The following is a 14,416-nucleotide window of genomic DNA, read 5'->3' as shown; positions in this document are numbered from 1 at the left end:
CCACAGGGGATTCGAACCCAAGACCTTTGGCCTTAGGCATTAACCTTTTACCGTTTGGTCATGATTCTTGTAATAGAAACCTGAATTTTATGTGCATCCTAAGTTACTGATAAAATGAAGCAAGATGAATATAATAAATCACATTGGCAACTTTTATCACAAATTTACAATTAATCAAACAAGATTAATTTGATTCGACGGCAAATCTGTATTATAATCGAGCTTATCCGACTGCAAAGTTAGTTAGCATCATAGTCATTAACTCATTAATCACATTCCATCAACAATTTGAAGAGAGCCCGCTCGGATCTTGCTGCTCTACTGCTTAGAGAGGAAGCTCATTGGCGTCAACGTGCAAAGCAACACTGGTTACAGGAAGGGGATAGCAATACGAGATTCTTTCATGCGATGGCTTCAGCGAGACGAAAGAAGAATACCATTAGTCGTCTAAAAAGGGATGATGGGAGCTGGACCGAGAGTGCTGAAGACATCAACCATGAGGCCCGCATTTATTTTGAGGGTCTCTACGATGATTCTAATGGAGCCTTGGATTTCCATCGTGTTCTTGACCGAATGCAGCCCAGTATTGACGACGCCATGAACGACGAGCTGACCAGAACTTTCCATATTGATGAGTTCAAAGCTGCTGTGTTTCAGATGCACCCGGATAAGGCGCCGGGCCCGGACGGATTCAATCCAAAATTCTATCAGAATTTTTGGAACGTGATCGGGGAAGATGTTTTTCAAAGCTGCTGCACTTGGCTTGATCGAGAGTCTTTCCCACCAGGGCTCAACCATACTTTAATCTCGCTTATTCCGAAGGTTGAGCAACCCTCTAATATGAAGGACTTGAGGCCGATTGCCCTTTGTAACGTCATATACAAAATCCTCTCCAAGGTACTGTGCAATCGACTCAAGAAAGTGCTCCCCAATCTCATTGATAGAGCTCAGTTGACTTTCGTCGAAGGTAGAATGATTCAAGATAACATTTTGATTGCTTTCGAGGCCATCCACTCCATGAAAAAGAAGACTCGGGGCAGGCATGGCTTTCTTGCTCTTAAGATCGATATTAGCAAAGCGTATGATCGCGTGGATTGGAATTATCTTAACGCTATTCTTGCTCGGTTGGGTTTCTGTGACAAATGGTGTTCGTGGATGAAGCTCTGCATCCGGTCTGTCTCTTATGACGTTTTGGTGAATGGAAATGCTATAGGGCCTATCTTCCCAGGCAGAAGGCTTCGCCAAGGCGACCCTCTATCACCTTACCTTTTCATCTTGTGTGCTGAAGGTCTCTCAGCTATGGTACGACACGAGACAGCTCGAGGCTCTCTTCACGGCATCCAGATGGGCCGAGGAGGGCCGGCCATCTCCCATCTCTTATTCGCCGATGACTGTATGTTCTTCTGCCGAGCCACTGATGATGAGTGCGAGGTTCTGGGGACTTATGAATCTGCTTCGGGACAAGCAATAAACCTTCAGAAATCGGGGATCTTCTTTAGCTCGAACACGAAAGGGGGAAATCTCGGATATCCTTGGAGTCTCATCGCAGCTGAACACGGGTCGTTATCTTGGACTTCCTTCTCTTATTGGGCGAAAAAAGAAAGAGATTTTTAAGTACCTCAGAGATAGGCTCTGGAATCGGGTTCAGGGATGGAATGGGAAGAAGTTGTCAAAAGCAGGGAAGGAGATTTTAATAAAGGGAGTTGCCCAAGCAATCCCCTCTTTTTGCATGGCAATCTTTTCCCTCCCAACGGGGCTTACTGACGAGCTAGAGCGTATGATGAATTCGTTTTGGTGGGGTAATAAGGGAGGCATGGGGAAGGGAATAAGTTGGATGAAATGGGAGAAGCTCTGTGTGGACAAGAAGCTGGGTGGGCTAGGATTTCGGAGTTTGCAACTTCTAAATATGGCGTTGCTTGGGAAGACGGGGTGGAGGCTCATCGACGAACCAGAGGCCTTAGTTTGCAAGGTTCTAAAAGCGAAATATTTCCCACGAGGGGATTTTCTCTCGGCAAAGGTTGGGCATAGCCCAAGCTACTGTTGGCGGAGCATCTGCGAAGCGCAAGATCTGGTGCGGCGAGGCGTTAGGTGGCGCATAGGGGATGGAACACAGGTGCGTGTTTTCGATGATCCGTGGCTCCGCAAAGACGAAGGTTTTAAGGTCTCCTCCAGCTGCCCTCCTGAGTTTACGGGGGTTAGAGTCAGTGATCTAATATTGCCAGAGACGAGAAGCTGGGATCTGGATTTCATCCACTTCCTTGTGAACGAGGAGGATGCTCGACATATTACCAGCATTCCTATCGCCCCTGATCCTCGCCCTGATCAGATCATTTGGCACTTCTCTGAGAATGGACGTTATACGGTGAAATCTGCTTACAAGTTAGCAAGCGCTCTCACGCTTGATGTCACTCAAAGGGCGGAAGGCAATTGGGCGAGCCTTTGGAAGATTAATGTGCCTCCGAAGGTCAGAAATTTCCTGTGGCGCGTTGCTCGCAATAATCTGCCAACAAAAGAGAAGTTGTTGTCCTGGGGAGTGGTGGTTGGTGGAGAATGCGTTATGTGCAATAACGGGATCGAAAACTTGTGGCATATCTTCATGAACTGCCCTTTCGCAGAGGAATGTTGGAGAGTCAGTGGCTTACATGGCTATATTGAGAATGTTGCTGGTAATTCTGAGTCTTTTGAGCAAGCCTTCTTCACCATCATTGGCGGTGCAGATAAGGAGTCTAAGGCTAGAGTGAGTATGATCCTTTGGCAAATCTGGAGGGATCGTAATTCGGTGGTCTGGAAGAATACAACTCCTGCTCCTCCTCACTCGGTCTCCATGGCAGCAAACTCGCGACAGGAGTGGCTGGTCGCTTGGGCACAACGCTCTCGGCAGGGTCCTGCTCCTAGGCCGACGACTTGCTGCAAAAGGTGGCACGTACCCTATCCCTACAGGGGCAGTCCAGTGCGCTGTCGATGCTGCGTTCTTTGGAAATGACATGGGCATTGGCATGGTCATCCGAAACCATGAGGGTGACTTTATTATGGGAAAGGCCATTAAACTGCCTGGTCTACGTAGTGTGGAGGAAGGGGAGTTGATAGGGATCAAGGAAGCTCTCTCTTGGCTGAAAACGTTGGGGTATCTGCGTGGGGAGGTGGTCTCCGATAGCAAGCGTGCGTACGAGGTGATTAAAAAGGGAGAGAGGAACATCTTGGAGTTGGGCGTCATTGCCTCTTTTTGCCGTGAGGAACTGTTGCTTGCACCGGACATCACTATACGGCATGTCAGACGGGAACAAAATAGTATTGCTCATAATTTAGCAAAGGCCGCGAAGGATATTTGTACACATCATGTTTGGAATGAGTCCCCTCCTTTTGTGGTGGGTCATCTCCATGTACCATGTTCATGTGCTCAATAATATATCCTTTATTTTTTCTCAAAAAAAAAACTCATTAATCACAAAAAATTATGTTAGTTCAATTTGAATTTAATAATTCATAAATGTTAAGATAATCCACTATGGATTTTTGTTTTTATTTTTTCTGGAAAATAGAGTAATAACCTGGATCAGCATTTTTGTCGGTAACCAAACTAGTGCAGTTGGTATTCCAAACCATGCAGACGTCCGTGCACGAGACTTTTCTATGTTGATGTGCTGCCATATTTGAATGTATTTATCTGTTAGTATTTTATTTTGGCCGAATTTAAATGATACTCCCTCCGTCTCACAAAAACATGAACGTTTTTCCATTTTGGGGTGTCTCACAAAAACATGAACCTTTCCATTTTAGTACATCATGGCCCACCAGTACTTTTCCTTAATTAATTCATTACTCTCACAACACTTTTTAAAGTGGGACCCATTTTCCACTTACTTTAACTCTCAATTAACATTTCTTAAAACCCGTGCATTTCTCTTTGTTCATGTTTTTGTGAGACGGAGGGAGTACTAGTTACGTTGATGGAATTGATCCTTATACATTTGTGTTAAATTATTGATACATGTTTTATTTGTCACGGCACATTATCTAGTAGGGTATACACAGTGAGTATTTCTCAGTAACTGTCTCGTATTGTGGGCCAGTGGTGTATATTTTGAAAGTGTAACATTTTTTCTAGTGGGACACTCATACATCCCCTCTAACTTCAGTTATTGATGATTACATACACCAATTTAAGGGCACATCTATACTATATTAAAAACGGAGTTTTCAATTTTAAATTGATTTTAAATCAATTTCAAATTGAGTGGCAATTTTGTAGTTAGAATAAAATTGAAGGTTTATTTATAAGTTATACATCTTCTTCTTCTTTTTTTCCTTTTTCTTTAACTTCTTATTTTTCTATTTTAATTCTTTTTTACAATTATGAAATTCGACTAATTATAAAATATTTGATATGCATATCAAATTAAAGATTATGACAAGAGCTTTTAATTTGATATATGTTATGTAAATATTGAATTTAAAATATAAAAATTATATTTATTTAAAGATTAAAACTTAAGAAAATTCTCTCTCCTCTCTCCTCTTTTTTTTTGAATAAATCTATTTTTTTCAATTATCTTTTAACTTATATTGTTTTCTTTTTTCACAATATCATTTTTTATTAATATGAATTATTATTTATTATTTATATATTAAACTAAAATATATTTATCTTAAATTATAATATTTTTAATTATATTTAGAATTTTTATATAATAATCAAATGATAATCAATTTTATATATAATAAAATATAAAAATATTTTTCGTGCGTTGCACGAGTGCAAATGCTAGTACTATATTAAAAGGGGAGTTTCCAATTTGAAATCAATTTGAAATTGATTTCAAAATTGAGTGACAATTTTGTAGTTATATAAAATTGAAGGTTTATGTTTGAACTACATATTTTTCTTTTTCTTTTTATTTTCTTTAACTTCTTATTTGTTGTTACATTTCTTTCCAAAATTGTAAAATTCGATTAATTATAAAATATTTAATATGCATATCAAATTAAAGATCACGATAAGAGCTTTAATATGATATATTTTATAAAAATATTTGATTTAAAACGTAAAATTTAAATTTATTTAAATATTAAAATTTTATAAATTTCTCAATCCTCTCTCGTCTTCTTTGAATAAATCTATTTTTAATTTTTTTTTAATTAGTATTCTATTTTTTTAAACTTTTTTTTTGTTTTTCAATATCAAATTTAATAATTGTGAATTCTTTTTTATTTTGGCAATAGTCAATTCAAATACATTTAATTAAAATTAAATTTTTAATTATATTTATAAGTATAATAATTAAATTAGTATTAATTTTATATAAATATAAAAATAAAAAATATTTTCGCACGGAATGCAAATGCTAGTTTGAATTTTATGCACGAACTTTGAATGTTCTAAATAAATATGCCAATTTAACAATTATTGAAAAATTTCCACAATTTTAATTTTTTTAAACCACAATTGAAAATTTCGCCTAAATTGTCCAGAACCATAATTTGTGCGATTTAACGTTAACGTGACACTACTCCGATCAAACACGACCTAATCTCAAATGAATCAAATCTTAAACTGGTTTATGCACGACTACATAAATTTGAACCGAGTCCCAAAATACTTTTTTGACTAGCAACAGGAAATAGCCTTTTTCTTAACAAACACACGTTCAATTTTCACCTAACACTACCCCTTTTGCTTCACAAGTTGCCAAATTTCATAATTCACAACCAATTCAAATTAATATGATTGGAGCTCCATTCCATCCTCCCCCAACTTGAGAGAGAGAGGATAGGGTTAGGTTACCACACTTGGATTAAAATAGGAATCACGAATAATGAAATTATACTGAATTCTATGAGTAATATCATGAATTCTTTCAACAAATTGAATTCACCATAAATCTTCATAAACTAAGTGCTAAAATTAATTCCTAATTTGTGTGTGTATATATATATTGTGATTAGATAAAATAAAAAGGGAACAGGTGCAGATTGACCCCCGAAATAGTAGTCACTATAGCGTATAACCCCTCTTACTCATTGTGTGTGCAACTAAATCCCTGAACTCTGAGAAAAGGGTGCAAATTCCCCCCTCTGACCTAACGCCGTTAAGTGTCCGTTAACGTTTGGGTTTAATTGCACCCTCTACTTCAGGGGTGGATCTGCACCTTAATTTTTTTTTTTTATAATTTCAGCAACCCACCTCCGGCATCAACTTAACCGCCCCCCGTATTCATCGGCTCCAACTTACACTTTGTCAGCTCGCACGCGCTCAATCTCTTGATCGTCGACTGCTTACCGCCGACATACAGCAGCATCACCAACTCCAGATGTGGACCTAGATCGAATCATACTTGGTCCAAATCCATATCCGTTTTTTTTACTTAGGTCAGGATCCGGTCCAAATCCATTAGGTCCAAAAAAATAAGATTCATGTCCAGATCCATTAGATTCACAGGGTCTCGAGTCCTGACCCGGATCCATTCTTTTTTTCTCTTTTAAAATAAATTTACAAATATTAAATTAACCAAAAATAAAATCATAATTATTATCTAGAGTTTTAATAATTATTCAAAAATAAATAAATAAAATTTAAATATATATTATATAAAATATATACACAATTAATATCATCAGATAAGCCTAAAAAAACAAGGTGCAAGTCAGAATCGATGAGTACGGGGGCGGTTAAGTTGACGTCGGAGGTGGGTTGCTGAAATTATAAAAAAATAAAAATAAAAATCAAGGTGCAGATCCACCCCTGAAGTAAAAGGTGCAATTAAACCCAAACGTTAACGGACACTTAACGGCGTTAGGTCAGAGGGGGGAATTTGCACCTTTTTCTCGGAGTTCAGGGATTTAGTTGCACACACAATGAGTAAGAGGGGTTATACGCTATAGGGGCTACTATTTCGGGGGTCAATCTGCACCTTTTCCCAAATAAAAACTCAATTTAAGATATAAATTAGAAACTATTTTCAACTCTTGCATCATAAAGATCTATAGTGAATTCATCACTTTGATTAATGAATCATGATCTTGAATTCAAATCTCATAAGATTCATTTTTTTAAAAAATTCATCACTTTTCACTGCGAATTCATCATGTTACTCTGGAGTTCATCATAATTTCATAGTTTGTAGTTCCTATTTTAAACTGAATCATGTCCACTAGAAAGCCAAGCCTAAACCACATAAACCAACCGAAGAGGATTTAAAATGAGAATAAGGGAAGCCATTTTCATCAAAATTTAGGAAATTTACAACCGGCATAAAGCATTTCTAATGCCGGATATGAATCAAGAAAACCAGATAACATATATGTATATATCTGTCAGCCAGAAAGCAGGTTTTGAAAGATGCATGCTGCCTCCCAGCTCCAGATATTACTGCTACCTCTTTCTGGAGATGATTTGATGCAATGAACAAACAAATGGTGCTGGAAACAAACAGGCAGATAGGGGCATGATATAAGTTTCAACGCGTAGTAAATCAATAATATATCCATACATGCATATATCATCACCGATTTATCAAAGTCTCAAACGCGAATTTCACCTAAGTTTTTACCTATGTAATGCACATTAAGCAGGCTCTAGTACAACACCATCCATGGCTTTATGCATGCTTTGGAATGTTGCCGTTTCTTCATCACCAGCAACAAACGCACCTGCAGAAAAGGCAAGGGAAAGAGATCAACACAGTAATCATGGATTCATCTCATGATAGAATAATTAAGGATTAATAGTGTTTTATATCCCCAACTTTTAGCAATTTTTCATAAAATATCCGAAACTTTCATTTTCTCCTAAAAATCCTCAAACTTTCAGTATTTTCCATAAAATGTCCTACTATACAAAATTCGGTAACGACCAAAGATGACTCTTCTCAAAGTGTTTTAAATCAAATTGTTAATACTACACCACCAAGTTGATAATTTAAGAGTTCTCTGGCGAAATTAGTCATCTTTTGATCACCGAATTTTGTATAGCAAGATAATTCATGGAAAACACTGAAAGTTCGGCCATAAAACACTATTAATCAAATAATTTATGCATAGAGACAAATAACTAAGCAGGCGGGAAAAGCACTAACATGTAGCCTTATTTACAGAAAGCCGGCATTAACAAACTCGGCAATCTCAGTAGATACTGCCCAGCATAGCTGGGACATCATCAAAGGACCAGAGATCCATTGCGCTTGCACCATCTTGAGCTCCGTCTCCATTAAGGAAAGCTTCGAGTGAGGCATCCCAATTGCCCTCGAGATATGGCATCTGAAAGAGCTTCATCTGGGAGTCGAAAGCTGATAGATCATCGGAGAGTTTGTTAGCAGCCTTCTCATCACTGGGCACGAGATTCTCGGGAGTGGTCTTAGCTTTCTTCGCTGGGCCAGCATCCTCCATGAACTGAGCTTGTTCATCCTCGAGGACCGTTGACAGCACAGATGATATTTCTGAAGTTTTTAAACAGTTCTCACCCCAAGCAAAGCCCGAGCAATCAAGAGAATTGCTTTCCTGATCAGAGCTGAAGCAAACATGCGATCCATCAGTAGGAGGGAGTGATTTTAGATTGCTTTCATCAGCTGAAGGGTAGGCATCAGCATAGCCGAACGACTTCATTTGTGGTTTCTCCTCAATGACACCAAATGAATCATAGTAGTCATCATTTAGCATGCTCATGAAATTCAGGCTTTCATTCTCGTAGGGCTGAGCTGCCTCCGGGCTTTCCTTAAGAACCTCTTGATGCGAGTTTGCTTTAACAGTACATCTTGAGGCAGCAGGGGGAGCATCTTCAGGGAAATTTACCTTAGCTTTCTTGCCCCTGATCCTCCGAGCCTCAGTATCATAAGCTCTAGCAGCTTCCTCTGCTGTGTTAAAAGTACCAAGCCACACACGAACCCCTTTCCTCGGGTCACGGATCTCAGCAGCCCATTTTCCCCAAGGACGTTGTCTGATCCCTCTATACTGATTCTTCCTCTTTCTTTTCGAGGACTTCTCAGCCTCCTCGTCAGATTCAACAGTGTCCGTAGGTGGCATACCTTCATAAAAAGAAACAAGTGACCACAAACATCAAGGAGAGAACAACTTTGAAAATATACTATTGGCAGCAACAGATACCGTGGCGGTAGATTCAGGGAAAAGAGCACACATCAATTTAAGCTATTGAAAGAAAGCCTCATCGGAATTAACTCTATATCATATCCTCTTAATTACAGGACGAACAAATCAGATCCATAGGATTACAACGACGACCAAACGATAAACATATGCTTGGTCCAATAACAGAAAAATACTTGATATCTTTTAGATATCTCTATGAATATTCTAACTATTGGAACCTATTATTCTAGATGGTTGCCCTGAACAATAAGATTTCACGAATCCAGGTATAGCTCACCCTAAAGAAATATGAGAAAACATATTTTCAAACCACACAATTAATCACCACATATGACCATATGACTTGAAACGTCTGCTCCACAAAAAGGATTTTCATCCAAAATAGAGATGAGTTACAAATTCAAAAATTACAAACTAAATGATTCGAACAAATGACAGAGATTAACTTCTGCCCGCAATCGAATGTCTTCATACCTTCGTCGTCTACTCAATTCAATCAGGATCATCAAAAACTAAAACAAACAAGAATAGAAACCAGACACTCATACCAAAAACACATCCTAACTAGGAAGTTGAGCTGCCTACTACTGACCATTTACCAACTTAATTTCTAAAAAAACACAACCTAATACCTACCAATCCACTCCAGAAATTGCATGCTGACCAATTAAGAAAAAAAATCGGAAAACATCACCACGAAGAAGAATCACCGTTACCTTTTAAGCTAGAACTCTTCGCAGCTGAGAACGCGAACGCCTTCTTCGCGCCAGTCTCGTCCTCATTATCGGAGTGATCTTTGAATTCCTGAAAATCAGCCTCAAAATCATCCTCCAAATCGATGATCGGCGCAGATCTCAGCTGCTTGGAGTGACGATAGCTCCCCTGAATCTTCCTCCTACTCAATCCGGCGACGGCGCTCCCCCACAGCAAATCCGCCGTCAGCCGCGTCGACGACCGGCTCGCCGGCGCCACGATATCCGATATTATAGCTCCACCGCACATTGCAGACTATGGGTTTTCCTTCGACTTGTTGAGCGAATTCCTCGAGTTTGTGAATGAATTTTTTGTCGTTTTTGTTGGAAATGAGAGAGAAAATATTGGAGTGGGGTTTAAGAGATGGTACCCTTTTTTATATGCAGAAGAGGTTCGCACAAAGAGGCAGGTGAGAAATCGTGAGGAACGAGGTGGCGTGAATTTGTCATTTGACGTTTTTACCCCTAGATGAGGCGTAATTACGGGTTTGCGGTGATTTGACTTCAATGCCCTTGGGTTGGAAAATTAATTGCGTTAATTAGGCTTAATTACGGGTGATTACTTTGCTAACAATGCACCGAAGTCCAAGTCAGAAGACGTAGTTTTTTCTTTTTTTTTTATAAAGTCAAAAAGAGGTAGTTAAATAGACATACAATAACTCGATAAAATTATAGTCTCAATTACTTGTAACCGAATAGCTTGACACCCGATAAATTTGACTTGAAAATAGCCTGAACTTTATAGATAGAATTAACCCGAAAATAACGTATTCGTCATAACAAAAAAAAATTGTTACTTAATTTTTAACTTCATTACTTTTTTCAAAAAATTATAATAAGATTTTTTTTTCCAAAAGTTTGTAAAATGTATTTTAGTTCAATATTAAAAAGTTGCATTCATCATTTCATTTATTGTGTTTTTAATTCAATACTTAGCATAAACGTTTAGATGTAAAAAATGAAAAATGATAATTACTTAACAAAAATGTGTGTATCTTTATATCTCTAAAAGTTGCATATTACTCCCTCCTTTCACAAAGAGTGCGTACTGGAGTGGAGGACACGAATTTTAATAAAATGATTGGAAGAGGTATTTCAGTATTGAAAATGTCCCACAAATGGTAGTATTTAGGGGTTGGACCCACTAAATTATGAAAGTAAGGGATGGATATTTTGTAATTATTGCGTATGAATGTGGTTTAAAATATAAGGAGGAGTTTCTAAAAAAGAAAAACACACACTATTTGTGGACGGACGAAAACACACCTCTTTATGGACGAATGAAGTTGTTATTATGTAAGTCGATGTTTAAATGTCACTTATTTATGCATGTATTTGTTTGTTATAAATATAATATTATCAAAATGAGTATTTATTATTTATTTTTTAATTAATTTTCGAGTTTGATTAGCTTGATGGACTAGCAGAAAATTCGAACGTTTAGAATTGTGAGTGAATTTTTTTTTCAATCCGATCAACTCACACCCAAATAATCCTACAACTCAATAAAACTAACCTAAAACACGGTGAATTAATCCGATTTCCATTCATACTCCCAAGTAAAGAAAAAAATCAATCAATCTTCCATTCTTTATTCGATAAAACCATGGTGTTAAATTTTCCATAAAAAATTGATGGATTGGTATCAGCACGGCAAGACCAAAAGGAGTAGTTCAGCATTTCTTGTTGTTCAGCCATCTGGGAAGAGGTAAGAGAAGCAACAAAATTCTCAAGGCTTTATGGATGTGTACTGTTTGGCTTACCTGAAAGAAAAGAAATGAGAGTAGATTTGATGGAAAGGTTTGAGAGGTGAAAATCTGGTTTTGGAAGCGAAAGGAACACTTTGGAGCTGGATTAAATCTTTCAGTCTGTTTGTGGTTGATTGTAGTTTCGAGACATGGTGTTCTCCGGTTTTTTCTCTTTCTTCTTGTATTAACTTTTAGGTACTTCTGGTACCAGCTTCATGTTTTATGGATTTTTTTTTTTCTGATAAAAAAAAAAAAAAATTGATGGAAATCCAATCAGTTAAATGTCATGTTCGATATTTGACAATATTTGGAGGGCAATCATGTCTTCTAACATTTAATCTATTACTTTGCTAATGCTTTTGTTTCATTCAAACTGAAAATTATTTGGTACAGAATAGAAAACGAATAGGAAATAGACAGAAGCTGTCTTTCATAGACAGGAAAACGAATGCTGGAATCTTTTAATTTGGTCTCAAAAACCAAAAACATAAAAGAGGGTGATGCTATTTTGGTTATAAAATGATTGGTCATAATAATTTTAAATTTAATATATTTAAATATTTGATTTAAAATAAAAATAAAATATTATTAGTTTTATTATTTTGTACACATTGTAATTTTTGAAAAAAATTGCAATTTTTTCTTTTTTAATATTTAAAAAAAATAAAAAAAATTATAAAAATAGCTACAATATGTAAAAAAAACTAAATCCTATTTTTATTTTAAATATAAAAAAATACATAAATTTTAGAAGCTTTTATCATACTATAATGGTTAGCCATGGCCAAACAACATTACCGAAACAAAAAACTGTTTCAGATTATTATTTAAACTTTATTACTGTAGATTTTGGAATATCAAGCCAATTTTCACTTCTTGAACTTGATCAAATAACTGAAAATTTGAATTTCACTAAATTTTACAATTAGTGATGTTATAATAATTTATCAAATAAGAATCAAAATAAAAATATAAAAAACATAGAGTGATAGTAAAATATTATAATTAGTGATGTTATACATTTTTCTTTTGAGGTCCCATATAATTTATACATATTACGTTAACAATAATCCACGAAATAATATACGGCATGCATTAATAATTTTCACTATATTACTTTAAACCTTTTTAAGTTACTGTCCAATTTTTGTATTAAAAAAAAATTATTGTCCGATTTTCTATTTATTAGTAGTATTATTCTAAAATTCAGTTCCTAAGGGGACATAAAGCAGTGTAAACTCCTATCTACGAACAGTGAGGTTCAGTGTTCAAACCTCACCGCTCTCCCTTCCCCAAAGTAAAAAAAAAAATCTAAAATTCATTATTGATAGTTATTGTTTTATTCAATTCAATTTGTCTTTGGAATTGGCTTCTTTTTAGGGGTTATTGAAATTGTCTTTGAACATTAATATCCTTTGAAGATTTGGAATTCGGAATTATGAGATCAAAATTTAATTACATATTATAATTAACAACTAAATGAGATACATTAGCTAAAGTCATAATTATTAGTGATTAATTACAGTTTCAAATACACCAATATATATGACTTTATACGATGCGACTTTTGCCCAATCTTTTCAAGAAAGTACTAGAAAACAATCGATTCACCTAATTTTAATTGACTCATTTTATTAATCACCTTTTACCACAGCCTTATTATTTCCTGATCACCTTTTTCATCTTCTTCGGTCAGTATGTCGCACGTGGAAGGACTGAGTTGAAAATTATTACTACTAGAATAAGTTTTATTTGAATGTATATTATATTCCCACTGTACCCAATATCCATTTGAGGGTGACACACATTTTAATAAATGATGTGTTGTTTTATTAAATGACGATTTTATATAAAAAAAGGAAAGAAAAAACCTAAAAAAAACCCTTGAAAGCACAGAAGGAGCAGACTAAGGGCCGAACCTCATTAAAACCTTTTCACTGAAAACCCAGAGGGAAAAACCGTGAAAAGGAAAAAGAGTACTCGTCTAAACACAAAACGAAAGTAGGGAAGAGCGGAAGGGAAAGTTTCCGGAACTAATAAATGATGTGTTGTAAGTGAAATAAGATATTATACTTTTTATGTGAGTGTTAAAATAATTAAAGTGAAGCAAATATCTCATCTACTTTTATTAAAAATAAAAATAAATACCAAAATATGAGACGACAAAAAAAGAAAAAATGATGGAATATTAAAAATTGGAACAGAGAGAATAATAAATTTATTATGTTGATAACAGAGACGGATGCACGTGCCCTACTCTGGGGGCACATGCCCCATAATTTCTTTTATTATATATATATATATATATATATATTTTATATATAATATTAATTAAAACATATACTTCATCCGTCCATCAAAAGTATAACACTTTTGGTGGACATATATTTTAATAAAATTTGTGGTGATTTTTATGTATTGGAGAAAAGGTTCCACCATTTTTTGAAATAAGTGATTGAGATTGAATTAAGAGTAGTTTTTTTGTAAATAAAGTGTATTTGTAAGGATAGAAGATAAAAAAAAAGATGTGGATCCATGTTTAAAAAAAAGTATCATACTTTTGGTGGACATCCAAAATGACAAAAGTGTCATATTTTTCGTAGACGGGCGGAGTAACAAATAAGTAAATCTTTAAACTCTGTCAATTCCAATATACTTTGATTATTATATTTTTTTAGTAATAGATTTTAATTATTATGTGGTAATTTTTTTAAGCATATTTTATATTTATAATTATTTTGTGCTCCTATAAGAGAAAATTCCTGGATTGGTCCCTGACCGATAAGACAATTTATTTTGTGTCTAAATGTATCGTTG

General features: G+C 35.7%; 1 protein-coding gene across 2 annotated transcripts; it reads right to left on the bottom strand.

The window, feature by feature from the left end:
* Nucleotides 1–7,190: 7,190 nt before the first annotated feature.
* On the bottom strand, nt 7,191–10,297 carry LOC130990458 (ethylene-responsive transcription factor RAP2-12-like). Of its 2 annotated transcripts, XR_009090960.1 has the most exons (4): nt 9,816–10,285; nt 8,073–9,017; nt 7,548–7,647; nt 7,191–7,416 (listed from the first exon to the last, which is right to left on the bottom strand). XR_009090960.1 is itself a non-coding variant. In XM_057914693.1 (3 exons), exons 1-2 carry the CDS (start codon nt 10,099–10,101, stop codon nt 8,119–8,121), a joined length of 1,185 nt encoding a protein of 394 aa, XP_057770676.1. In that variant the 5' UTR covers nt 10,102–10,297; the 3' UTR covers nt 7,444–7,647; nt 8,073–8,118. The 2 variants fall into 2 exon arrangements, 1 of the variants encoding a protein (XP_057770676.1); XM_057914693.1 differs by lacking the exon at nt 7,191–7,416 and having other exon boundaries at nt 7,444–7,647; nt 9,816–10,297.
* Between the last annotated feature and the right edge of the window lie 4,119 nt (nt 10,298–14,416).

This window comes from Salvia miltiorrhiza, chromosome 1, assembly GCF_028751815.1.
Source record: "Salvia miltiorrhiza cultivar Shanhuang (shh) chromosome 1, IMPLAD_Smil_shh, whole genome shotgun sequence".
NCBI classification, from domain to species: Eukaryota; Viridiplantae; Streptophyta; class Magnoliopsida; order Lamiales; family Lamiaceae; genus Salvia; species Salvia miltiorrhiza.
This window is presented reverse-complemented; position numbering and strand designations above follow the sequence as displayed.

Coding starts and splice junctions, on each gene's coding strand:
- LOC130990458 (XM_057914693.1), bottom strand. CDS start 10,101: ATGTGCGGTGGAGCTATAATATCGGATATCGTGGCGCCGGCGAGCCGG. Junction 9,018..9,815: donor GAAGAGTTCTAGCTTAAAAG/GTAACGGTGATT, acceptor CTTTTTATGAAG/GTATGCCACCTACGGACACT.